This window comes from Oncorhynchus nerka, linkage group LG24 (genome assembly GCF_034236695.1).
Source record: "Oncorhynchus nerka isolate Pitt River linkage group LG24, Oner_Uvic_2.0, whole genome shotgun sequence".
Lineage (NCBI taxonomy): Eukaryota > Metazoa > Chordata > Actinopteri > Salmoniformes > Salmonidae > Oncorhynchus > Oncorhynchus nerka.
This window is the reverse complement of record NC_088419.1, coordinates 39,166,875-39,194,697: the sequence shown is the minus strand read 5'-3', so window position 1 is coordinate 39,194,697 and position 27,823 is coordinate 39,166,875. Positions and strand designations below refer to the sequence as shown.

Genomic DNA, 27,823 nt, shown 5'->3' with positions numbered 1-27,823 from the left:
GATGGCATGTTCAGTTGTCACTCGTGCCCAGGCCAAAGCTGGTTTACAACCTCTGCCTGACTTGTGTGATAGTCTGTGCGAGGGGGGAACCAAAGGGCCCAGAAAGTCACGCCGCCAGCGGCGTCTTGAGAAGTATGTGGGAACCCCTGTACCTGTTGCTGATGTGTCTGGGTTAGAGGTGCAATGGGATGTTCCACAAAATTTTGCTACACTGCAGAAGTCTGACGCAACCTTGAAATGTTTGTTTGACAAGGCCTTAGCTGGGGACAGTCAATCTTCATGTGGGGGATTTACACAGTAGACAACCACATACTCTACCTTGGGTCAGAGGCAGATAGCAGGAAGTTGGTGGTGCCATCTACCTGTAGACCACTTGTTCTCAACCTTGCACATACAGTTCCATGGGCAGGCCATTTAGGGCAACATAAGACCTATCTTAGGCTAGGCTCCCGTTTCTTTTGGCCCTCCATGTATACTGATGTACAAAAATACTGCCAATCATGCCCCACGTGCCAGAAAACCAGTGCTGTCCGTAGGTCTGAACGGGCTCCTCTATGTTCACTGCCAGTTATCTCTACCCCATTCAAGAGAATTGCAATGGACATTGTTGGACCCTTGGAGAAGAGTAGTGCAGGTTACAAGTATATATTGGTGATCTGTGACTATGCCACCCGGTTCCCAGAAGCCTTCCCACTCCGTTCCATAACCACTCCAAAGATAATCAGTGCTCTTGTTCAGCTCTTCTCTCGTGTAGGAATCCCAGATGAAATCCTGACGGACCAAGGGACAAACTTCACCTCGCGACTGATGGTTCAACTCCACCGACAGCTGGGCATTAAAGGCTTGAGAACTACTCCCTACCATCCCCAAACGGATGGGCTCGTGAGAGATTCAATCAAACGCTCAAGAACATGCTGAGGAAGTTTGTGGCTGACACTGGCAAAGACTGGGATAAGTGGTTACCCTTTCTGCTTTTGCTTACAGGGAGGTGCCTCAGGCATCGACAGGTTTCTCGCCATTCGAACTCCTCTATGGATGGCCAGTGCAAGGACCACTGGACCTGCTGAAGAAGTGCTGGGAAGGTTCCCCAGTAGCTACCTCAGGACAGGGGATTGTCCAGTATGTCCTCCAGATGCGAGACAGGTTGGAACGGTACCGAGAGGAAGCTAGAGCAAACCTTCAGCAAGCCCAGAAGGCCCAGAAGAGAGGCTATGACCAGCACGCTCGCCACAGAGAGTTTGAGCCAGGACAGAAAGTCCTGCTCCTCCTTCCCTCGTCTACCAGCAAGCTCCTTGCGCAATGGCAAGGACCGTACCTAATCGGGAGGAAGATGGGCCCAGTGACCTACGAGGTGCTGCACCCGGACAAGGGTAAGAAGAAGCAAACCTACCATGTGAACCTTCTCAAGGCCTGGGAGGAGAAAGAGAACTCTCCAAAGGAAAGTCCTTTCTGGTCCGCAGAGTAGAAGAGGATGAGTCGGATGGGGTCACAGAGGCATGGAAAGAACGAGCAGAAGTCATACTGGATCACCTGGAAGAAGACAAGCAAGATGAGCTGAAGCAGCTGTTTGGCAAGTATCCGGCCCTCTTCAGTCAGAGACCAGGAAGAACCAAAGTCCTAGAACACGTCATTCGTTTGAAACCTGGCCAGAACCCTGTCCGCCAGCATCCTTACCGTGTGCCTGAGAGGCTGGTGGTAGCCCTCAAGGAAGAGGTCCACACCATGATAGAGATGGATGTTGTCGAGCCATCTTCAAGTGAATGGAGCAGCCCTATTGTCATTGTCCCAAAGAAGGATGGCTCTTTGCGCATCTGCATGGACTTCCGTAAGGTGAATGCCATCTCCCAGTTTGATGCCTATCCCATGCCCCGCATTGACGACTTACTGGAGAGAATAGGTAGAGCTCATTACATCACCACATTGGATCTCTGCAAAGGGTACTGGCAGGTGCCCCTGGATGAACAATCCAAGGCCTACACTGCATTCCGGACGCCAATGGGCCTGTTCCAGTTCAAGGTCATGCCGTTTGGCCTTCATGGGGCCCCTGCGACTTTCCAGAGGCTGATGGACAAGGTCCTCCAGGACTGTGACGATTACTGTGCTGCTTACTTGGACGACGTGGTGATCTACAGCCACTCCTGGGAGGAGCACATACAGCATCTTAGCAGAGTCCTGGGGAAGATCCATGAAGCAGGCCTCACGCTTAACCTCCTGAAGTGTGAGTGGGCGAAACAGGAGACAAAGTACCTGGGTTACCAGCTGGGTAAGGGTGAAGTTCGGCCTCAGGTGGAGAAAGTGGAGTCCATCAGGAATAGCCCTCAACCCAGAACCAAGAAACAGGTGAAGTCCTTCCTAGGTCTGGCAGGGTGGTACCGGAGATTCATTCCACAGTTTTCGACCATCGCTGTCCCTCTGACCAACCTCACTTCGAAGGGGGCCAGCAACCCTGTGAAGTGGACTGAGGAGTGTGAGGAAGCCTTCATGACACTGAAAAAAACGACTGTGCTCATTCCCTGTTCTCCAGACCCTGATTTTCAGAAGAGATTTCTCGTGCAGGTGGACGCTTCGGCTGTAGGAATTGGAGCTGTACTGGCCCAAGGGGAGCCAAGAGAAGAGCTTCCTGTGCTGTACCTGAGTCGGAAGCTGTTGCCCAGGGAAACCCGGTATTCTACAATCGAAAAGGAGTGCCTGGCTATAAAGTGGGCCCTAGATAGCCTCCGTTACTACCTTCTTGGGAGGGAATTTGACCTGCACACGGACCACAGAGCACTGACCTGGATCCAGACCATGAAGGACCGGAATTCTCGTGTGACCAGGTGGTATCTGGAGCTCCAGCCCTTCAGGTTCTGTGTCCGTCACAAGGCAGGAAAAGAGAACGTTACTGCGGACTACCTATCAAGGCTCCCGAACATGGTCGCTTCAGGAGAGGAGGAAGGTAATGTGACGTAGAAGTCCGCGGGCAGCATTTGGTTCTTTAACGCACACACATATTCATCACTCCTCCCTGCGCCATTATAAGATAAGTTAACAATGTGGGTCGACACACAAATTAACTTCTGTCTTGGTGCATGCATTTCACACTTGTCAATGTTCATATTTGAGAGATACAATAATTATTATACTTATCAATGTTGTGGATGAGCGCATTGTTTGTTTGTTCTGTTCCTCTCTCTCCATCTCTGTAGCTTCCGGGTATGCTGTAAAAAGGACCCGAGCTAAGGGAATTGGGTTGGCTTTATAGTGCCTGTCCCAAATGGCTCATTAATGCATATGGGCATATTGAAAGATATTGTCAGTAGTGATGTAATGTTGTAAATGTTATGTTGTGATATTGTTTAAAACCGTGTTGCAATGTATATCCTTTAGTATGTTTAGTTCATGGAAAATGTAGGTTTGTATTGTTAATTGATTAATTAATTAGGGTTAATTGTTCTGAGGGGAGGGGCTAGCCCTACAAAAGGAGCCTCTCTTTCAGTTAGAGAGGGGCATTTTTGGATTGAGCTGTGGATGGGGCAGCATTGTTTTTAAGCTGTCCCATAAGGTAGACGTTGATGGCAGTACTGTTGTTTTTTGTTCCGGAATCACTTGTAAATAAACACCTTTGCACAGAAGAACTTTTGCGGCTCCGCCATCTTTTTATTTTGATAGAGGTTAGGTTATCCAGTTTAGCCTTCTGGCCTACTCTACGTGACAAGCCTACAAGGCAGCATCCTGTCTTATGAGCCTCTGAGGCTGCAATTGAATCGTCTCAAGCTCTGAGGTTGAAAGCTAATCTGATCAGCCTGTCAGGAATGGAGCTCTATAAATGGTAATATTATCCACAAAACAAGTGTCCCTTGTATTTATACACATATCAGTTATACAAGCTAACAATCAGCATAGATAGTGTTGTGAAAAAGTATTTGCCCCCTTTCAAATGTTCTCCACTTTGGCATATTTATTATGCTGAAATTTGTCAGATCCTCAACCACAACCTAATATTAGATAAAGGGAACCTGAATGAACAAATAACACAAACTTATTTCATAAACAAAGTTATGCAACACCCTGTACAAAAAAGTAATTGCCCCCTTACACTCAATAACTGGTTATGTCACCTTTAGCTGCAATGACTCCAACCAAACGCTTCCTGTAGTTGTTAATCAGCCTCTAACATCGCTGTGGGGGAATTTTGGCCCACTCTTCCATGCAGAACTGTTTACACTCAGTGACATTTGTGGGTTTTCAAGCATGAACTGCTCGTTTCAAGTCCTGCCACAACATCTCAATTGGGATTAGGTCTGGACTTTGACTAGGCCATTACAAAACTCCAAATTTGTTGCTTTTTAGCCATTTTCATGTAGACTTTATTGTGTGTTTTGGATCGTTGTCTTTCTGTATGACCCAGCTGCGCTTCAGCTTCAGCTCACAGACAGATGACCTGACATTCTCCTGTAGAATTCTCTGCTACAGAGCAGAATTCGTGGTTTGTTCTATTAAGGCAAGTCGTCCAGTTCATGAAGGCAGCAAAGCCTCCCCAAACCGTGACACTACCACCACCATGCTTGACCATTGGTATAAGGTTATTACTGTGGAATGCAGTGTTTGGTTTTCGCCAGGCATAATGGGACCCTTGTCATCCAAAAAGTTATACTTTTGGCTCGTCTGTCCATAGAACATTATTCCAAGAGTCTTGATGATCATCCAGGTGATTCCGTGTGTTTTTAGGCTAACTTGAGTCAACTTTTTGGATGAGATGGGTCCCATTATGCATCTCTGCACCCCACACATACATGTATTTGTAAGGTCCCTCAGTCGAGAAGTGAATTTCAAAGAAGGGCAGCTATTGGTAGAATGCAAAAAAACAAAGAATATCCCTTTGAGCATGGTGAAGTTATTAATTACACTTTGGATGGTGTATCAATACACCCAGTCACTATAAAGATACAGGCATCCTTCCTTCCAAACTCAGTTCCCGGAGAGGAAGGAAACCGTTTAGGGATTTCACCATGAGGCCAATGGTAACTTTAAAACAGTTACAGAGTTTAATGGCTATGTTAAAAGAAAGCTGAGGATGGATCAACAACATTGTAGTTACTCCACAATACTAACCTAATAGACAGAGTGAAAAGAAGAACGCCTGTACTGAATACAAATATTCAAAAACATGCATCCTGTTTGCAACAAGGCACTAAAGTTGGTCTGAATGCAAAGTGTTATGTTTGGGGCAAACCCCCAAAAACACATTACTTAGTACCACTCTCCATATTTTCAAGCATAGTGGTTTCTGCATCATGTTATGGGTATGTTTGTAATCGTTAAGGACTATGTAGTTTTTCAGGATAAAAAACAATAACGGAATAGAGCTAAGCATAGGCTAAATCCTGGTTCAGTCTGCTTACAACCAGACACTGGGAGATGAATTCACCTTTCAGTAGGACAATAAGGAGCATCAATCTCATCATTGTGCACTTTCACCACCTCATATCATGTATTTAATCTGTATCTTAATAAACTGCATGGTTTCCGAGTGGTAGTGGGATTACACGCACACGGTAGTGGGATTACACGCACCATATCATCGTGTGACTCCACGTTGACTTCGCTATGATGGTTATTATATCAATATTTGTGCATTTGTCGCATAATTCATTTTACCGACACAAGATCCCACCATGTCGAACGAACAAATTATCTGTCGGTATTTATTAAATTTGACCTAAACTTCCTGTTTCCATCACAGCTGTCATGTATTTTTTTTATATATATATATATATATACGGTATGACAATACTCACATAAAAACTGTGGATGGAAACGTGTGTATTGACACAGAACACCGCACCTTGAAAGTGAGAGTATTTCAAGCGATGTGCAGTTCGCGAACTATTCGTTCTTTGTGAACGACTCTTTCACTGACTCGAGAGTCATGATTCGTTTTCTGAGTAACTCGTTCATTTTAGTATTTTGTTTGGCCTGTTGGTGATAACCACAATAAATCGTAAAGCAGGATTAATATACGCCCCTCCGGCTCAGCGGCATGCAAGTGAACGTCATATATGCGCAGAAAAAATGTACCATGAGCATAGAGAAGAAAAATACATGTTTGAACTGATAATTGATCTCATGGTGCAAGAATGACTGCAATGAATTAATTATTAAATGTTATGGACACAGCTTTGTAGAACCAAAACATACACAGCCTCTGCTCAACAAACTCTATAATTAATCGTTTGGGGGGGCTGCAGTTCGCAAACGAATGCTTATCACCTTGCCTGGAACCCACTGACGTTAGTTTATTTTCCGCAATGAGAAGTATGTAGCAAACGCCTGAGAAGCGGAAAATGTAGTGCGAGTTGTCTGTCCACTTATCACCCTCACAGCAGTCAAGAAATACGTTCCTCCAAGAGTCGTTCGCAAAATCGAAAAATAGGGATTGCGGCTTCGGGACTGTAATGTGATTGGATACGATGTTAACCCGAAGTACGGGTATATTCATTACGGAAACCGTTTACCATTGAATAACCAAACGGAAGCAAACATAGAAAGACTAGAATATCTATTGGACAAATGCAGGTATGCCCCGCCCTGTTTTCCCCGCTTGCTTCCGCCAAAGAAACGCTTTGCAACGTAATCGGTGTATTTAAATTGTCCAAGGTGGTAACACACCTTCAATGACAATGCCATCTGTCAAAAACATTGGTCAGACAGGCCGAGTATATGGCAGAGAGGACGGTAAAATAATCTTGCTAGGACAGCTCATTGAAGTCGTGTAGCTAGCTAACTCTATTCTAACGGCCACAGATATCTTAACACACATACATATATATATATATATTAGCTAGCAAGTTTATATCACATTTGCCTAGCTAGGACTAGACAGAATCTTGACTTTAGCCAGCTACAGTATAGGTAGCGATGTAGCTAGCTGACTAGCTTCAGTAGTTAGCTGGCTTCCCGCGCTAGTCGTGTAATTTACGTGTTGCATCGAGCAGTGTCGGTGTCAAAAAGTAGCTAATAATAGTTACTTGACAGATCACTGCACCCTGAATCGCAAACTTGTGCTGAAGACTGGTGATGGATTTTCTTGCTGGCTGCATTGGAGGTAAGTCTGATTTGAAACACACCGCTTTCTAGCTAACTACTAGCACTGCAGCCAATGTTGGCTAGCACATCCCGTGTCTGTCTGGTTAGTGGGTAAATTAGCCGATTAAACTCAACCCCATGATCGAGTTTAGTCGGCAAGTGATGTCTGTAGCCATACCCACGCACGCTAGGCACTGCGTCACAAGCTGTCGCCTTACTGTAGCCATGTCATCTAGCCATCATCACACCTACCAATCACACATATACTTGGCCTAAAACCGAAAGTGCTATTTGAGAAATGAATTCGTACATACTGTAGCTTAGACAATGTTGACCTTGACATTGTGAAACTTTCGACTTGTTCACCTCACCCGGCTTACCAGCATTGTGTGATGCAATCCGATTCCGAGATATCAACCACACTTTTGTTCTTGGCAAAAGTCGGCACAAGCCTAGGAACGTTCTCCAAATTCTATCTAGAAATGGAAAACACGTGATTTCATTAAAGCTGTCTGGAACTATTCAGACAATGCATTGAAAACAATCACTCCATGTCTTATTGTAACATCATCAGTGCGTGACTTACACTGAAATAGGTGTCAGTACTAATTTTGGGTGCTGGTACGGAATATTTAGGTGCAGGAGCGCCGCAATACTTTTGAGCGAATAATATTCTAGAAGAGGAACAGGAGCTCAAGCAGTATAACATTTTAGATACACAGCTCCAGTGAGCTCCTTCCCAAGTCAATCACTGAACAGCATCACTGAAATGGCTAACAATATCAATGTAAAACCTGAAGATACTGTACCCTAGCCTGCTTGCCATTTCTGTTCAGCTATTACATTCCACTCCTGTCATTTGATGTTGAATGTTAGCTAAAAAATAATGTAGGCTACAGTTAGTCTGGGTACCAGTCTGTGAATAGTTGGTAGGCATGACAATTGTTGTAATGTAGATATATTTGGAAGTCAGGTTGGTGGAAGTCAGGTTGAGTCTGATGTCAGAACAAAGCAGCGCCTTAGGTTATGTCAGAAAAGCTGTGTATGTGAGGTTATGGGTATTTCATAGTTAGCCCTTATCTGGGTATCTGATTCCAGTGGTCTTCAATGTAGCCTTGGTAATATTCCTTTAAATTAGATTAGTTTATAGGTGTTCAGATCATAAAGTAAGTGGATGGTCCTGCTCTCCAGGAAGACCACGTTTATGGTGTTTAAAGCAAAAAGTATATTTCTTCCCTGGTGAAAGGGTTTATGATGAGTGATACATCTGTGGTGTCAGTTACTGCTCCGTCAACAGACAAACTAAGATGGATCTACTGTAAAAAAGGAGAGGCATCCACACACACCCCTTCATAGACCAATCACACTCTCCTTCCCACTGTCACGAATCTGCTGTGGAGTGGCTTGGTGTACTTGTAAACCCATAGGGGAGGGACCCAGCATGCTCAACGTGAGTGGAATGGCAGGAAAAGCCTGACTCGACTCAGAGGGCAACTTTAGTATTATATGAAAGTGTTGGCCTACTAGGCCAGACTGTTTAGAGCTGAGCCATAAGCGTACATGGGTGTAAACTAACCTTCATGTTGGCACCACATGTTCCATAGCAATAACATTGTAATTGTAATTACGACTTGAACTGTTGGTGCCAGCATGGCACCCTCCAAAAATGATGACAAGCCAAGCCTCTGAGCATTTGTAAATCAGTTCCACTGATACCTCCCACCATTTCCAGGAAACTCTTTGCAGTAGGCCTTCAAAGGTGACTGTAGGCAGGGCTCGACAGTGTGACCATTTTACTCGCATATGCGCCTAAATATTTCGCCGTGCGACCTGGATTTTTTTTTTTTCAATTTAGCAGCACCAGCACACCTAGAAAAATATTTTGTTGCTAAATTTCTTTGTGTGCCTACATTTTTCAACTTAGGCACACCCATGTGCACCCACTCAGCATAGAGCCCTGATAGGGAAATGAATAACTTATGTTGTTGTTACCTTGTCCCAGGAAGACACAGACCTTTACATAATACTGTACCACTGCAAATTCTAAGTAGGTACAAAAAGTGAAAGAAAATAAATAAATAGCTGAACTTTGCAAACTGCCCAGGTACTGGTAGTTTGTTCCACTGTAGCTACTGTGGTATTAATACCTAAGATATTTCAAAATATTACCATAATTGCCCCTTGCCTGCCTGTTCACAAAGACACAAATCATGGTTGTAGTTTCGCTGAGGTCAGTGTGTTGACTTGTGATCCCCTTGCAACCAACATATGCCTACTGCTGTTTTTTAACTGGTTTACAGAAGTAGCCTGGCTCTTATTGGCTGGCTGGGCCCAGGCCTCCCACTGTGACACAGCAGGTGCTGCTTAGTTAGCTGTTCTAGCCAGTCCAGAGAGGCACAGACAGACCACAGATGGAGAGATGGCCAATAACCAGAGCTCTGCAAACTGTTTGGGTTGTGGCTTTCTCATGGTGCCATGCTGGTCCACAAGACATTTCATTTCAGAATGTTATTGTTTAGGAACGGTTGGTGCCAATATGGAGGATAGTCTGCCAAACTCTGTAGGCCTATATCAAGGCCTATAGCAGGACAGTTGCTGTCAGGGCCCAGGGCTGAGGTTTCACTCTAGTCAGAGCCAGGGGAGGAGAGGGCTTGAATTAGGTAAGGTTACACCAAAATACCAGAGTCAGTAGTGAGAGGTCTCACTGGCATCAGAACAAGGGTATGATTGGGTACTCCTAAACACCTGTTATGTAGGCTAACTTGTAGAGCAGTCATCAGGACTTTTCCTGAAGAATCACGCTCTCTCCCCAGTGGCCTTGCCAGATATTAGTCAGCACTTTCTAGATCTATATAGCGTCACTGTCTCAGAACTGGGTTCAGATACTATTTGAATTCATTTCAAATACTTTACTGGTGCCTAATTTAGTCTGTTTTAATTGACCAATATAATTGTCTCAACTGCTAATCCTGCCCATCTGGCTCGGAAAGCAGATTTCTCATACTATTTGAACCCAGGTCTGCTATTTGTTTACGGTTGCAGGTTGTTGTTAATGGCGACAGGGTTTACATTTCTTTCTCAGAAGAATTGCAGCTTGTATTTTGGCGGTCTGATGTGACATCCTCTATGTGAGGTGACATTAAAGGTATATGTTTCCAATCTCTGAACTTGTGATCTGAATAGCGGACACAGCTATTTATTTTGTTTCTGTAAGGCATGTAAAAAAAAAAAATCTCTTTAGATTTATTCCCCCTACCAGAATACAACTTCTCAAACTGTCTGAATAATCCAGTGTAGCAAATCCAGTACAGTAGACCAATTTTTACTTGAAACTATCTGATCTCAGTAAAGTGTAGCGTTGGCTTTAGGCGATCCTGTCTATAATGGCTCTCTCATTCTTCTCTTCAGGTGCTGCCGGAGTCTTAGTAGGACACCCTTTTGACACGGTTAAGGTACGTTTGGTTTTTCTTGTTTTTTCCCCCCCCCTTCTATGCAAATAAAGCATGCAGTCACACAGTTCAATAGAGTTGCTGCTTATCTCAGACCAACCACAAAAGCAGCAATACAGTATGGTTGGGGTAAAGGGGTGATCTCTACACTATAACAGATGCTATTTGTATGTATGGTGCTGATTTTGTACACATCCTTAGGTTACATAGGCTTAATAATTGTGGGATATTTTCTTGTTACCTGTAACAGGGGCTTTCTTCGTTTCACAGAAAAAGTCTTACAGTGTTAGTAGATACTACTTCACAACAGTACACTGTAGTAAGTACAGCAAAGGTCAAACCATCCACCCGTCTGTCTCACTTTGACTGTCTTGGTTTTGTTGAACCACAACAAGAATAGGACCCTTCCCTATCCCCTATCAACATATAGCCTCTGGTAACTCTTTGATGTCTGACTGAATGTGGTTCACCAAGTTGTCAGAAAAAACATGTTTGTACACTTCATTGCAGTACATATATTTGTGTGTAATGGCGTCATACTCCGAATTCCCTCCCTTTTTGTTCCTATGATTTTGATAGCATTGTCAGAAAGTGTTTGTTGGTTTAGGAGGGATGCTGATTGGCCATCCAGGTTCTATTTGACCTTTGACACAAACCTGTGTTTGTATTGCAGGTGAGACTACAGGTCCAGAATGTTGACAAGCCTCTTTACCGCGGGACCTACCACTGTTTCCAGTCCATCGTACGGCAGGAGTCAGTAAGTCCTACATACATCTTTATCATTTAGTGGAAACTGTCTCTGATTTTATATTTCAGCAGGTGATTATCACCCATTTTTCAAGTTGTTTGGTAGATTGTAACCCTATAGGCTACAGTTTTGTTTGATACTTTGGCCACTCTCCTATCAGCACAAGCACATTGAGGTATGCTCTGCTTGAGTTATTCAGAGGTTATGGCTCATTGGGTCTCTTGGCCTAAAGATGTTTTGGCATTTGTTGTGGTGTTATTGAGGGCTGTGTGTCCTGGGGGCTGATCCTGAAGCTGTCTGTCAGATGAACCGGTCTAGTCTTGTGACTGAGTGGGATGCCATTGCTATGGGCCATCTGAAATACTCACAGGGCTGGAATAGGGTGGAATAGAAGAGGCACTGGTAAGGGGTATTGTTAGGGGTATTGGGGAATAAGTCCTTTGGTTTGTTTTCTCTTATAGATGGCTTATAACAGGTGTAAAAAAAAATAATAATGCATTATCTGCTTCAATGTTGTGGGTTCTATCAATGTAATTGTCTGCATCAGTTCGAATCACATATTTGATTTATTTAGAATTATGTGGCTCCCTTTTCATGCTACACAAGAGTCCATAGCCTTGAACACAGTCTCTTTCTAATGTCCCCACTTTTACGTTTCTTTCTCTCTACCTGCCCCATCTCACCATCTTCCCTTTCGCCTTCCCACCCCTTTCCTCCTCCCTACACAGATGTTTGGGCTGTACAAAGGCATCGGCTCCCCCATGATGGGCTTAACCTTTGTCAATGCCATAGTGTTTGGAGTTCAGGGCAACACCATGCGTTACCTGGGCCATGACACCCCTATGAACCAGTTCCTGGCTGGGGCCACAGCTGGGGCAATACAGTGTGTCGTCTGCTGCCCCATGGAGTTGGCCAAGACACGCATGCAGATGCAAGGTAGGGATGACCAAAATAATGGGCTTTTACATAGAAAGAGTGGCGACAACTACCATTCTCTCCAACTGCTTATTCTCTCCAACTGCTTAAAGGTCCAATGCAGCTGTTTTGATCTCAATATCAAATAATTTCTGGGTAGCAATGAAAGTACCTTTACTGTGATTTGTTTTAAATTCAAATGGTTAAAAAAATAAACAAAAATAGCTTCTTAGCTAAGAGCAATTTCTCAAGCAAGCATTTAGCTAGGACTTTCTGGAAGTGGAGTGGAGAGAAATGAAAACTAGCTGTTATTGGCAGAGATGTTTAAAACTCTTTCTTCTTGGCCAATACTCCATCCCACCAAAACAGGCAGACATTTCAGGCAGTCTTTTCAAATGACTCTTACATTAAAAAGGCATTATCATTTTCAAAATGCCACAGTATTATTCCAACCTCATAGTGTGAAATATATGTAAAATACATGAAAATTATGTATTGATATCAATATGTGTGAGGTACAGTGCATTCAGAAAGTATTCAGACCCCTTGACTTTTTCCACATTTTGTTTCATTACAGCCTTATTCTAAAATTGATTAAATTGTATTTTTTTTCCTTGTCATTCTATGCACAATACCCCATAATGACAAAGCAAAAAGTAGGTTTTGTAAAAATAAAATAAAAAGATGCAAATTTCTTGTTTTACCCTACAAGCTTTATTTGGGGAGTTTCTCCCAGGACTCTCCAGAGATGTTCGATCGGGTTCAAGTCAGGGTTCTGGCTGGGCCACTCAAGGACATTCAGAGACTGGTCCCGAAGCCACTCCTGCGTTGTCTTGGCTGTGTCCTTAGGGTCGATGTCCTGTGAGAAAGTGTACGTTCGGCTGAGTTGAGGTCCTAACCTGCTCCAGACCGCTTTTCATCGAGGATCTCTCTGTACTTTGCGCCATTCATCTTTCTCTCGATCCGGACTAGCCTCCCAGTCCCTGCCGCTGAAAAACATCCCCACAGCATGATGCTGCCACCACCATGCTTCACCGTAGGGATGGTGCCAGGTTTCCTCCAGATGTGACTCTTGGCATTCAGGCCATAGAGTTCAATCTTGGTTTCATCAGACCAGAGAGTCCTCTAGGTACCTTTTGGCAAACTCCAAGCGGGCTGTCATGTGTCTTTTTACTGAGTCGTGGCATCTGGCATCTGTCTGACTACTCTACCATAAAGGGCTGATTGGTGGAGTGCTGCAGAGATGGTTGTCCTTCTGGAAGGTTCTCCCATCTCCACAGAGGAACTCTGTAACGCTGTCAGAGTGACCATTGGGTTCTTGGTTACCTCCCTGACCAAGACCCTCCTCCCCCGATTGATCAGTTTGGTCGGACGACCAGCTCTAGGAAGTGTCTTGGTGGTTACAAAAATCTTCAATTTAAGAATAATGGAGGTCACTGTGTTCATTTACCGGCGAGATGTCTGGGATCGCCTCCTGGCTGTTCACCTATCCCGTGGACGTGATTAAGTCTAGCCTCCAGGTGGGCGTAGTCTAGCAGTACAGCAGCATCGCTGAGGAGGGAGTGGCACAGAGTGTTCACGCAAGGACTCGCCTCCACCCTGCTCAGGGCGTATCCCATCAATGCTGCCACTTTCACAACAATCATGCTGGTGCTGATGTATGCACAGGGGGAGGAAGAAGGCCCCAAGGACTGTGAGCTGCCCCCCCGTCACAGCTCACTACACACAGCTACAGCAGCAGGCCCAAGCCTCCAGCCTGTGACCTGAGTCTGGAGGTGTTACTCCCACCTGAGCTGCTCTACTGTGAGGTGGGGGAGGTAGTGTTCCCATAGTGGTCCGACGCCCTTTGAATCTCTGAGTATGGAAACCCATAGGCTCCGGATTCCTGATCTATAGATATGTAGTGAGACTATAAATCTAATTTACTCTGGGCGGGTTTATTTCCTGCCTAATGACGTTAGCATTTTTAACTGAAATGGAGATGTCGATGCACTGATATATTTGAAAGATGAGATGAAGAAACAAAATAGAATTTAATGAAAGACAGAGGTTGAACCCCAAACGTGAGCTTCCCCTTCTCGGTCTGACCTTCTTGTATATCTACCAGAAACCAAAAGAGTTATGGAACGAATTGCAAAAATTCCTGAAGCTGGAGACTCACATCTCCCTCACTAGCTTTAAGCACCAGCTGTCAGAGCATTTTACAGATCACTGCACCTGTACTTAGCCTATCTGTAAACAGCCCACCTATCTACCTACCTCATCCCCATACTGGTATTTATTTATTTTGCTCCTTTGCACCCCAGTATCTCTACCTGCACATTCATCTTCTGCCGATCTACCATTCCAGTGTTTAATAACTGCTATATTGTAATTACGTCGCCACCATGGCCTAGTTTATTTCCTTAACTTACCTCATTTGCACTCACTGTATATAGACTTTTTGTTTTGTTTTGTTCTACTGAATTATTGACTGTATGTTTTGTTTATTCCATGTGTAACTCTGTTGTATGTGTCGAATTGCTACTCTTTATCTTGGCCAGGTCGCAGTTACAAATGAGAACTTGTTCTCAACTAGCCTACCTGGTTAAATAAAGGTGAAATATATATATTTTAAATGGTTCGGTCGCTGGATCTAACTGGTACAACCACAAGCCTACTAACTAGCACAGTATGATCTGATTATGCAGTTTTTTTCTTGTATACCTCTGTCCTCTTTGCACAGTAACTATTCAGTAGTCTACTTTGGCCTGTAAGGAGATTTATATGTACTGTGGAGTAGTAGTTGAACTAAAGCATTTCTCATGTCTAAACTGAAACGCAACATATACTGTACCTGAGCGATATCTGAATGCTGAAGGAAAGCCCAGAATGTGATGTTTTGTGTTTGAACACAAAGTGTTAATCACTGTTAGAGTTGGCAGTAATGTCATGTGTTTTGTGTTTTACTGAATAATGTGAAGTTTTGTGTATTACTTGTGTGTAAATGTGAGCTTAATCTGACTTACTCTATAAATATCCCAAATACTGGAGTGAGGATTTTTGTTTGTGTAATGTTAGCTTCATGCATGTTTGCTCCGTATCAGAATGTTGTTGTTGTTGTTATTATTATTATTATTAGTTGAGCCTGAATGCTACTATCGTTGCTGTTAACTAATCTAGTTGTTCTCTTGGACTGATAACCCATTGGCTCTCCTCATCCTGTGTTCTTTAGTATATCTGTTACTGTTAACTCCGGGCCATTAGAGGGTTTGTAATTGGGTGTTTATGCCTGTTTTTTTGTGTGTTTTTTTACTGGTTTGTGAGCGACCGAGTAATATTTCCACATTTTGGCAGATCTCTCCTATATGTATGATGGGAACATGTGTAAGTTCTTGTGTGAGCGTATTCATATAGTAGGCTATATACAGTACCCGTCACAAGTTTGGACACCAGCTCATTCAAGGGTTTTTCTTCATTTTTTACTATTTTCTACATTGTAGAAAAGTAGTTGTCTTCGATATGAAATAACACATGGAATCATGTAGTAATCAAAATGTTATTTTAGATTCTTCAAAGTAGACACCCTTTGCCTTGATGATAGCTTTGCACACTCTTTTCATTCTCTCAACCAGCTTCATGAGGTAGTCACCTGGAATCCATTTCAATTAACAGGTGTGCCTTGTTAAAAGTACATTTGTGGAATTTCTTTCCTTTTTAATGCATTTGATCCAATCTGGTGTGTTGTGACAAGGTAAAGGTGGTATACAGAAGATAGCCCTATTTGGTAAAAGACCAAGTCCATATTATGGCAAGAACAGCTCAAATAAGCAAAGAGAAACGACAGTCCATCATTACTTTAAGACATGAAGGTCAGTCAATCTGGAAAATTCATAGAACTTTGAAAGTTTATTCAAGTGCAGTGCAAAAACCACCAAGTGCTATGGTTAAACTGGCTCTCATGAGGACAGCCACAGGAAAGGAAGACCCAGATATACTTCTGCTGCAGACGATGAGTTCATTAGCTGCACCTCAGATTGCAGGCCAAATAAATGCTTCACTGAGTTCAAATAACAGACACCTCTTAACATTGAAATTGTGTGAATCAGCCCTTTATGGTCGATTTGCTGCAAAGAAACCACTAACGAACACCAATAATAAGAAGAGACTTGCTTGGGCCAAGAAACGCGAGCAATGGACATTAGACTGGTGGAAATCTGTCCTTTGGTCTGATGAGTCCAAATGAGAGATTTTTGGTTCCAACCGCCATGCTTTTGTGAGACGCAGAGTAGGTGAACGGATGCTCTCCGCATGTGTGGTTCTCACCGTGAAGCATGGAGGAGGAGGTATGATGGTATGGAGGTGCTTTGCTGGTGGCACTGATTAATTTAGAAGTCAAGGCGCACTTAACCAGCATGGCTACCACAGCATTCTGCAGCGATACGCCATCCAATCTGGTTTGCGCTTAGTCCCACTATAATTTGTTTTTCAACAGGATGTGCATGGAAACCTGGTTTATGACAGTGGCAGCTTTTGAGCATTCCATTATATGACATAATGGCATTATCCGCATCTCTCTGGCCACTACGACATAATGACATTCCCCGCACCTCTCTGATTCATTTGGGTTAAATGCGGAAGACACATTTTGCTTGAATGCATTGTGGTGCAGCTGACTACATATGCCCTTTCCCTAAAACGACCGCAATGACGTAATGACATTCTCTTAAAGAGCCACTATGACATCATAATGACTGTCTCTAACATACCGGTATCCACTATGACATCGTACTGAATTGTTGAATGTAACAATATTCTGGTTGGTTAGGTGGTTATTTGCTGCTTGGATAAAACAGCCACAACCCTTGTAATGCTGCTGTCCTGCAGTCCCCTGAATTGTGGTTGTGAAGTAATGGGGGAAATAAATATTGAGTGGAATTCAGTATGCCAATCAGACTTTCCAGTGCTAAGTGTTCATTTCAACCTCTTTTTATATACTATCTCATGTCATGTGTTTATGGAACCATAATGTTTTATTGTATTCATTTTAATATTATCTCATACTCCTTCAGTCCTAGACCCAACCGAGGCTAAAGTTAGCAACTAGCAATTGCAAATAATTTGGACTCTAGCTTTGTGGCAAGATGCAATATGTATCAGTTGTCTGATAATCTGATAATTTAGAAAGGAGAAGGACTATTTTTCAATCTCAATTCGTCTTGGTGTCCTCAATGTTTGAGTCTCTTATCTTGTGGGTTTAGGTTTGCTGTTACAAAGATGAGCTTGAAAATAGAAAACTCAAAAGATGGAGTCACTGATATTTTTGTAACAAACTAATGATTGATAGACATGGTAGCCCCACTCCTTTACTTTGCACTGCAGCATTGATTTGATTTTGAACAGATATATAAACCAAGGCTGGCAATATACTGCCACTTGCAGTTCTGGAATGTTTGCTCACAAGTATAATTAATTGTCTTATTCCTTTTGATTCCCTGGATGGACTCATGTGATCCTTCCTTAACCCATAGGAAGTCACACCAAGTTGACTACTTCAGTGGTGAAAGTCATCAATGGCGCTGTCCATGCTAAAACTGACTTTTGGGCACTATAGTCCTCTATCTCTATATCAGTGCCACCATGATGTGACTGCTTGTCATCTCTGCAAAATTACTACCACCTGGACAATGAGATGGCTGTTTGGGCAGTACAAAGGCATCGGCTCTCCCATGATGGGCCGAACCTTCATCAACGCCATAGTGTTTGGAATGCGGATATTGGCATTCCATGACACCCCTATGAACCAGTACCTGGTTGGGGTTTCAGCCGGGGCCGTCCAGTGTGTCATTTGCTGCCCCATGGAGCTGGCCAAGAGGCACTCATGCAGATATAAGGTACAGTATCACCTGAATAGAGTGCTTTACTGGCCCAGATACGCTTGCAGATGCAAGGTATCACCATAACACAGAGGTTTTACGTACTAGGCAAAAAAGACGACTACCAATACTCTCTGACAGCTAAAAACAGTCTGAAGGAGAAAATGGTCATCCATTGTGCACATTTGTATGGCTAGGGTAAAACCAGGTCATCACCTAAGGTACCACTCTGGGCAGATGGAGGCTAAAGATGGAGAGGAGGAGTTCTGGAAGACGTTTGGAGGAGCTGTGAGAAGAGGCCTCTGGTGAACGTTCACACTGCTGGTGAATGTGGTCTTCTGACCCTACCAGATGGGCAGAGGAAGGGAGATGCTGTCTTGGTATCATAATCATCTGCGTCTTTTTCTGCACGATCTTTGTTAAACTGTAAAGTCTAAAGAAGAGAGCAAGAGCGTGAAGGCGAGCTGAACAAGTGTGCGTCGCGAGCTACACTGCTTCCTGACTTTTTATACTGAACTAACACTGCATTTACACAGGCAGCCCAATTTGTGATTTTTATTTCTGTCACTAATTGGTCAAAAGATCAGAATTGGTGTGCCTGTGAAATTGAAAGTGTCATATTACCTGAAGTTGACATTTGCTTGTTGTCTATGTTCAGTGTTCTTTTTGGCATGTTGGAACCACATTTGACCCTTTTTTTTTATTCGTGGGAGACGGTGGAGTGTGGCTGGAGTTTTAATCGCGGTTGATCGCTTCAAAACTGTTTGAGGGTAGAGAATGGTTAGAACTGGGAGGGGGCATCCCATAGGAGGGGGCATCCCATAGGAGGGGGCATCCCATAGGAGGGGGCATCCCATAGGAGGGGCATCCCATAGGAGGCGGCATCCCATAGGAGGCGGCATCCCATAGGAGGCGGCATCCCATAGGAGGCGGCATCCCATAGGAGGCCGATTTAAATTATTCCTTCTTTTGGATGCTGAAGATCGGCTAGACTTGTGGTCACTGAATGGGTTAATGAGAATGAAAACGATGTAAACCATATGCCGTGGCCATCTGTCACCAGATCTCAACCCAATTGAACACATATGGGAGATTCTGGAGGGGTGCCTGAGAATGTTTTCCACCACCATCAACAAAACTCCAAATGATGGAATTTAGCATCCCTCCAATTGAGCTCCAGAAACTTGTAGAATCTATGCCCAGTTGGATTGAATCAGTTCTTGCACATGCTGGCCCAATGCTCTATTAAAACACTTTGTTGGTGTTCCCCTTATTTTGGCAGTTACCTGTATATGCTTATGAATTCATGAACAAGTATTTGACCTGTTTTGGCAACCTTCACGTATTAAAACTTTATTTTTCTATTGTGTTACTAAGGCACTGGGGAGAAGAAGTCCAAGAGGAAGCTGTACAAGAACTCCCTGGACTGTCTAGCACATATCTACAAGCGGGAGGGGCTGCTGGGCGTGAACCGCGGCATGGTCACCACGTTGATCCGAGAGACCCCCTGCTTTGGAGTCTACTTCCTGACCTACGACATCCTAACCCGCTCCATTGGCTGCGAGCCCGGTGACCGTCACATGATCCCCAAGCTGCTCTTTGCCGGCGGGATGTCCGGGGTCACCTGCTGGCTGTCCACCTATCCTGTGGACGTGATTAAGTCCCGCCTCCAGGCGGACGGGGTGGGCGGAGTCTACCAGTACAGCAGCATCGCTGACTGCGTGCGGCAGAGTGTGAAGAGAGAGGGGCTCATAGTGTTCACGCGAGGTCTCACCTCCACCCTGCTCAGGGCGTTTCCCGTCAACGCTGTCACCTTTGCCACAGTCACTCTGGTGCTGATGTACGCACGGGGGGTGGAGGGGCCAAAGGACAGTGAACCCGCGACCCCCGTCACAGCTCACCACACACAGCTGCAGCAGCAGGCCCAAGCCTCCAGCCTGTGACCTGAGTATGGAGGTGTTAAACCCACCTGAGCTGCTCTACTGTCGGGTGGGGGAGGGAGGGAAACCCATAGGGCCAAATGCACTTTGAATCTGAGTATGGAAGCACATATACATACAGCTGAATCAGGAGTCTATCTATAGATATGCAGTGTCTCCACTTGACTTGTAAATATCATTTACTCAAAGCACTGATATCGTTGGAAGATGAGATAAAGAAAGAAAATTGAATGTAGTGAGACAGATGCTGAACCCAAAGCTTGATATGCCTCTAATATTTCTTCCAAAAACCAAAATAGTTATGGTTAGGTCGCTGGTACTAACTGGTACAATCACACTAACTAGGAGTGTAAATCCAATCAAATTTTATGTGTCACATACTTTGTAGACAACAGGTGAAATGCTTACTTACGGATCCTTTTCCCAACAATGCAGAGCTAACGATAAGATATATTTTTTGAATAAAAATAGGGACGTGGGGATTAAATACACAGTAAATAAGAATAATGATTCAAAATAACATGGCACAAACGATGTGCAGGGGTACTAGGTAATTGAGGTACAGTTGAAGTCGGAAGTTTACATACACCTTAGTCAAATGCGTTTAAACTCAGTTTTTCACAATTCCTGACATTTTAATCCTAGTTAAAATGTCCTGTCTTAGGTCAGTTAGGATCAACACTTTATTTTAAGAATGTGAAATGTCAGAGTAATTGTAGAGTGATTTTATTTAGGCTTTTATTTATTTCATCACATTCCCAGTGGGTCAGAAGTTTACATACACTCAATTAGTATTTGGTAGCATTGCCTTTAAATTGTTTAACTTGGGTCAAACATTTTGGGTAGCCTTCCACAAGCTTCCCCCACAGTAAGTTGGGTGAATTTTGGCCCATTCCCCCTGACAGAGCTGGTGTAACTGAGTCAGGTTTGTAGGCCTCCTTGCTCGCACATGCTTTTTCAGTTCTGCCCACATAATTTTCTTTAGGATTGAGGTCAGGGCTTGACTTTGTTGTCCTTAAACCATTTTGCCACAACTTTGGAAGTATGCTTGGACTCATTGTCCATTTGGATGACTCATTTGTGACCAAGCTTTAACTTCCTGACTGATGTCTTGATGTTGCTTCAATATATCCACATAATTTTCCTGCCTAGTGATGCCATCTATTTTGTAAAGTGCACCAGTTCCTCCTGCAGCAAGGCACCCCAACAACATGATGCTGCCACCCCCGTGCTTCACGGTCCTCCAAACATAACGATGGTCATTATGGCCAAACAGTTCCGTTTTTGTTTCATCAGACCAGAGGATATTTCTCCAAAAAGTACAATATTTGTCCCCATGTGCAGTTTCAAACCGTAGTCTTGTATTTTTTATGTAGGTTTTGGACCAGTGGCTTCTTCCTTGCTGAGCGGCCTTTCAGGTTATGTGGATATAGATACTTTTGTACCTGATTCCTCCAGCATCTTCACAAGGTCCTTTGCTGTTGTTCTGGGATTGATTTGCACATTTCGCAGTACATTCATCTCTAGGAGACAGAACGCGTCTCCTTCCTGAGCGGTATGATGGCTGCGTGGTCCCATGGTGTTTATACTTGCGTACTATTATTTGAACAGATGTACGTGGTACCTTCAGGCATTTGGAAATTGCTCCCAAGGAAGAACCAGACTTGTGGAGGTCTACAAAAAAAATGTCTGAGGTCTTGGCTGATATCTTTTGATTTCCCCATGATGTCAAGCAAATAGGCACTGAGTTTGAAGGTAGGCCTTGAAATGCATCTATAGGTACACCTCCAGTTGACTCAAATGATGTCAATTAGCCTATCAGAAGCTTCTAAAGCTATGGCATCATTTTCTGGAATTTTCCAAGCTGTTGAAAGGCACAGTCAACTTAGTGTATGTAATCTTCTGACCCACTGGAATTGTGATACAGTGAAATACAATTGTGTGTCATGCACAAAGTAGATGTCCTAACCAACTTGCCAAAACTATAGTTTGTTAACAAGAAATTTGTGGAGTGGTTGAAAAACTAGTTTTAATGACTCCAACCTAAGTGTATGTAAACTTCCGACTTCAACTGTAGCTATGTTGTGTACATATAAATAGGGGTGAAGTGACAAGGCCTCAGGATAGATAATACACAGTAGTAACAGCAGCAGCGTGCGTGCGTGTTCGTTTTTAACTATACTTGTGGGCACCAGAAGTTCCCTCATGAATAGTACACTAACAAAATATTTACCAACTGGGTACAGTTTGTTCCCCACAAGGTCAAATGCTATTTCTAGCGGGTGTAGCATTAAAAATGAGTGTTAGGTTTATGGGTTAGGGAGAATTAGGATTTTGAATTGGACTGAAATGTGTGTCCACACATGATTAGTTGTACAAGACTGTGTGGCACCCCTGTGTTGAGGGTCAGCATGGTGAATGTGGTGTTGCCTACCTTCACCACCTGGGGGAGGCCCATCAGGAAGTCCAGGATCCAGTTGCAGAGGGACAGGGGGATACCTAGTCAGTTGTTCAACTGAAATGTGTCTTCCACATTTAACCCAACCCCTCTGAATCAGAGGACGTGTTCAGTTCCAGAGACCTTAGCTTAGTGCCCTCAAAGCTCATCACTATGGTGTTGAACCCTGAGCTGTAGTTAATAAACAGCATTCTCACGTCGGTGCTCCTTTTGTCTAAGTGGGAAAGTACAGTGTGGAGTGCAATAGAGACTGTTTCATCTATGGATCTGTTTGGACGATATACGATTTGGAGTGGGTCCAGGGTGTCTGGGATGATGGTGTTGATGTGAGCCATGACCAGACTTTCATGGTTACAGATGTGAGTATTACGGGGCGATAGTCATTTAGACATGTTACCTTGGCTTTCTTGGACACAGGAATATGGTGGTCTGCTTGAAACATGTACACTACTGTTCAAAAGTTTGGGGTCACGTAGAAATGTCTTTGTATTTTAAAGAAAGCAACAACAAAAAAAAGTCAATATAAAATAATGTCAAATTGATGCCTCACAAGTCCTCAACTGGCAGCTTCATTAAATAGTACCCGCAAAGCACCAGTCAACGTCAACAGTGAAGAGGCGACTCCGGGATGCTGTCCTTCTAGGCAGAGTTCCATTATCCAGTGTCTGTTCTTTTGCCCATCATAATCTTTTATTTTTATTGGCCAGTCTGAGATATGGCTTTTTCTTTGCATCTCTGCCTAGAAGGCCATCATCCCGGAGACGCCTCTTCACTGTTAACCTTGAGACTGGTGTTTTGCGGGTACAATTTTAATGAAGCTGCCAGTTGAGAACTTGTGAGGTGTCTGTTTCTCGACCTAGACACACTAATGTACTTGTCCTCTTGTTCACTTGTGCACCGGGGCCTCCCACTCCTCTTTCTATCCTGGTGAAAGCCAGTTTGCTCGGTTCTGTGAAGGGAGTAGTACACAGTGTTGTACCAGATCTTCAGTTTCTTGGCAATTTCTCACATGGAATAGCCTTCATTTGTCAGAACAAGAATAGACTGACGAGTTTCGGAGAAAAGTCCTTTGTTTCTGGCCATTTTGAGCCTGTAATCGAACCCACAAATGCTGATGCTCCAGATACTCAACTAGTCTAAAGAAGGCCAGTTTTATTGCTTCTTTAATTAGAACAACAGCTTTCCGCTGAGCTAACATAAATGCAAAAGGGTTCTCTGATGATAAATTAGCCTTTTTAAAAGGATAAACTTGGATTAGCTAACACAACGTGACATTGGAACACAGGAGTGATGGTTGCTGATAATGGGCCTCTGTACACCTATTTAGATATTATTAAAAATCAGCCGTTTCCAGCTACAATAGTCATTTACAACATTAACAATGTCTACACTGTATTTCTTATCAATTTGATGTTATTTTAATGGACAAAAACTAATTTATTCTTTCAAAAACAAGGACATTTCCAGGTGACTCACCTTTTGAACGGTAGTGTAGGTATTACGAACTGGATCAGGTAGAAAGTGTCAGTGGAGAAGACACTTGCCAGCTGCTCAGCGGATGCTCTTGCATTGTTCAGTGTTGCTTGCCTTGAAGCGAGCATAGAAGGCATTTAGCTCGTCTGGTAGGCTCGTATCACTGGGCAGCTCGTGATTGGGTTTCTTTTTGTAATCTGTGATAGTTTGCAAGCCTTGCTCTATCCGACGAACGTAAGAGCTGGTTTAGTAGGATTCGATCTTAGTCCTGTATTGACACTGCCTGTTTGATGGTTCATCGGAAGGCGTAGTGGGACTTCTTATAAGTGTCCGGATTAGTGTTCCGCTCCTTGAAAGCAGAAGCTTTAGCTCAGTGCGGATGTTGCCTGTAATCTATGGCTTCTGGTTGGGATATGTATGTACGGTCACTGTGGGGATGATGTAGTCGATGCACTTATTAATGAAGCTGGTGACTGATGTGGTAAACTCCTCAATGCCATCGAATGAATCTCGGAACATATTCCATTCTGTGCTAGCAAAACGGTGATGTAGCATAGCATCCGCTTCATCGGACCACTTCCAATTGAGCGTGTCGATGGTACTTCCTGTTTGAGTTTTTGCTTGTAAGCAGGAATCAGGAAGATCGAGTTATGGTCAGATTTGCCAAATGGAAGGCGAGGGAGAGCGTTGTATGCTTCTCTGTGTGGAGTGAAGGTGGTCTAGAGTTTTTTTTTTTTTTTTTTTTTTTTCCTCTAGTTGCCAGTGGTGTAAAAATACTTTAAAGTACTAAAGTATTTTTTGGTTATCTGTACTTTATTTTATATTTGAAGAATATAATGTACTTTTCCCTGACACCCAAAAGTACTCGTTACATTTTGAATGCTTAGCAGGACAATTTGCACACTAATCAAGAGAACATCCCTGGTTAGCCCTACTGCCTATTATCTGGCAGACTCACTTAGCAGAAATACTTTGTAAAATAAGAAAATCCTGCTGTCTGGTTTGCTTAATATAAGGAATTTGAAATGATTTATAATTTAAATTTTGATACTTAAGTATATGTTGGCTATTTAAACTTACTTTTGATACTAAAGTACATTTAAAACCAAATACTTTTAGACTTAAGTAGTATTTTACTGGGTCACTTTCACTTGAGTCATTTTCTTAAGGTATCTTTACTTATACTCAAGTATGACAATTGGGTACTTTTTCCACCACTACTGGTTGTGTAGGTGAAATGCTGGTAGAAATGAGTAAACTGAAAAAAGTTTTTTCTTGCATTAAAATCAGCGGCCACTAGGAGCGCTGCAGCTGTCTGAGCATTTTCTTGTTGGCTTATGACCCTAATATAGCTCGTTGAGTGCAGCCTTATTGCCAGCATCAGTTTGTGGTGGTAAATAGCCAGCTATGAAAAATACTACAGCTTATCATGAGGTATTCTAACTCCGGCAAGCAGAGACTTCTTTAATTTTAGAAATTGCGCACCCATGTAGTTGTTAAAGGTCTGATTATGCAGTTTATTCTCGTATAGCTCTGTCCTCCTTGCACAGTAACTATTCAGTAGTCTACTTTGGCCTCTAAGTAGACTTATATGTAGAGTAGTAGTTGAACTAAAGCACTTCTCATGTCTGAGCTGAAATAACATACTGTACCTCAGCGATATCTGAATGCTGAAGGAAAGCTCAAGATGTGATGTTCTGTTTGAAACGAATGTGAATCAAAGAGTTGGCAATAATTTGATGTATCTTATTGTGTGTTTTTAGATGGAATTTGTTTTGTCTTTGGTGTTATACTTGTGTATAAATGTGAGATTAATTATATTTTTGTTTTTAATTCTGTGTTTTGGCATAATTTCTCTGTAAAAAATATTGAAAATGCTGCAGTGAGGATTTTTGTGTGTGCAGCTTTATGCATGTTTGGTCAGTATCAGATCTTTATTATTAGTTGAGCCTGAATGTTACTGCCATTGCTGTTACCTAATCTAGTTGCTTCTTGGACTGATAACCGATTGGCTCTCCTCATCCTGTTCTTTAGTATATCTGTTACTGTTAACTCTGGGCCATTAGAGGGTTTGTAATTGGGTGTTTATGCCTGTTTTTTTTTTTTACTGGTTTGTGAGCAACCGAGTAATATTTCCACAGATTGGCAGTATTCTTTCCTATATGTATGATGAACATTTGTATGTTGTTCTTGAATGAGGGTATTCATATAGTAGGATATACACATTTATTGCCTTGATACACAATATCCATGTCTGTAAGGGGGTGAAGAATACGCACATTGAATTGTCTAGTTGTGTTGCTGCTCTAAATAACTATCACTGTCATAACCTTCTGAAACATAAAGGATTCAGGAAAATCCAAAGTGACATTATTTAAGAGATTCTATGACATAATGGCATTATCTAAAACGGCCACAATTACATCATAATGTAATTCAATTCAATTCAATTCAAGGGCTTTATTGGCATGGGAAACATGTGTTAACATTGCCAAAGCAAGTGAGGTAGACAACATACAAAGTGAATATATAAGGTGAAAAACAACAAAAATTAACAGTAAACATTACACATACAGTAATTCTCTTAAACTGACAATGACTTACTCTAAAATAGCCATTATGATGTTATACAGTGCATTCGGAAAGTATTCGGATTCCTTCACTTTTTCCACATTTAGGATTTGCAAAGAAGAATGGGAGAAACCCCCCAAATACAGGTGTGCCAAGTTAGTAGCGTCATACCCAAGAAGACTCAACGCTGTAATCACTGCTAAAGGTGCGTCAAACAAGTACTGAGTAAAGGGTCTGAATAATGATGTAAATGTGATATTTCTGGGGGGGGGGTTTATATAAAGTTGAAAAAATGTCTAAACCTGTTTTTGTCATTATGGGGTATTGTGTATATATTTTGATAAGCGGGGGAAAAACTATCGAATCCTTTGGTTGGTTAGGGGTTATTTGCAGCTTGGATAAAACAGCCACAACCTTTATAATACTGCTGTCCTGCGGTCTACTGAATTGTGATTATGGTTGTGGGGTAATGAGGGGGAAATATTGCTGAGTGACATTGTTTGCCAGTCAGATTTGCCAGTGCTAATTGTTCCTTTTAACCTATTTTCTGTTCATTTGAACCTCTTGTATGTTTATTGTGCTTAATTGTATTCATTTCAATGTTCTCATACTCCTTCAGTCCTAGACACACCTGAGGCTAAAGTTAACAGACAATTACAAATCATTTAGACTCTAGCTTTGTGGGAAGATGCAATATGTACAAGTTATGTCTGATAAATCATTTAAAAAAGGAAAATGTAAATATAAAACTATATTTTTCAATTAGTTGTGGTGTCTTCAATATTTGTTTTCTAAGAGTTTTGAAGGTATTTTTCTCTTGTGAAGTTTGCTGTTACAAACTTAAAAGATGAAGACACTGATATTTTTGTAACGAACTAATGAAGCTTATCCAGCTTTGGTTCAGCGAGGTGACTTGTAGAAAATGCGGAAATCAATAAACGATAAAACAAGTGTTTCATTTTCATTCTGCATCTTACTAACTAGTAGCAATGCAACAATAAACATTGTCCCCCATGAATGATGTAGCACCCTCCCTTGGGCCAATTGAGATATTGCATGTGACTAACACATTTCTGTTAATTACTATAGCTCCCAACTTGGGCCAATCAGTAATTTTGTAAATGACAGATCTCTATGGCAAAACGCATCATTCACCTAAGTTTCGTCAAAGTCGTGCCAGTGCTTTATGCGGATATTGCGTGCGATCAAATCAAATTTATTTATATAGCCCTTCATACATCAGCTGATATCTCAAAGTGCTGTACAGAAACCAAGCCTAAAACCCCAAACAGCAAACAATGCAGGTGTAGAAGCACGGTGGATAGGAAACACTCTTTGATGAAGTACGG

At 42.7% G+C, this 27,823-nt stretch overlaps 1 protein-coding gene across 1 annotated transcript; it reads left to right on the top strand.

Annotated features, from left to right (window-relative positions):
* The first annotated feature begins 6,626 nt into the window (after positions 1-6,626).
* LOC115107964 (mitochondrial basic amino acids transporter-like) lies at positions 6,627-27,425 on the top strand. Its single transcript, XM_029631790.2, has 5 exons — positions 6,627-7,084; positions 10,474-10,517; positions 11,188-11,271; positions 11,991-12,198; positions 19,410-27,425. The coding sequence occupies exons 1-5, from the start codon at positions 7,057-7,059 to the stop codon at positions 19,973-19,975; spliced, it is 930 nt and encodes a 309-aa protein (XP_029487650.1). The 5' UTR covers positions 6,627-7,056; the 3' UTR covers positions 19,976-27,425.
* The last annotated feature ends 398 nt before the right edge of the window (positions 27,426-27,823 follow it).

What these genes read in the sequence shown, in the direction of transcription:
- LOC115107964 (XM_029631790.2), top strand. Translation starts at nt 7,057, where the DNA reads ATGGATTTTCTTGCTGGCTGCATTGGAG. An exon ending in ACCCTTTTGACACGGTTAAG is followed by an intron (nt 10,518 to 11,187) that starts GTACGTTTGGTT and finishes TTTGTATTGCAG; the next exon opens with GTGAGACTACAGGTCCAGAA. An exon ending in GACACGCATGCAGATGCAAG is followed by an intron (nt 12,199 to 19,409) that starts GTAGGGATGACC and finishes TGTGTTACTAAG; the next exon opens with GCACTGGGGAGAAGAAGTCC.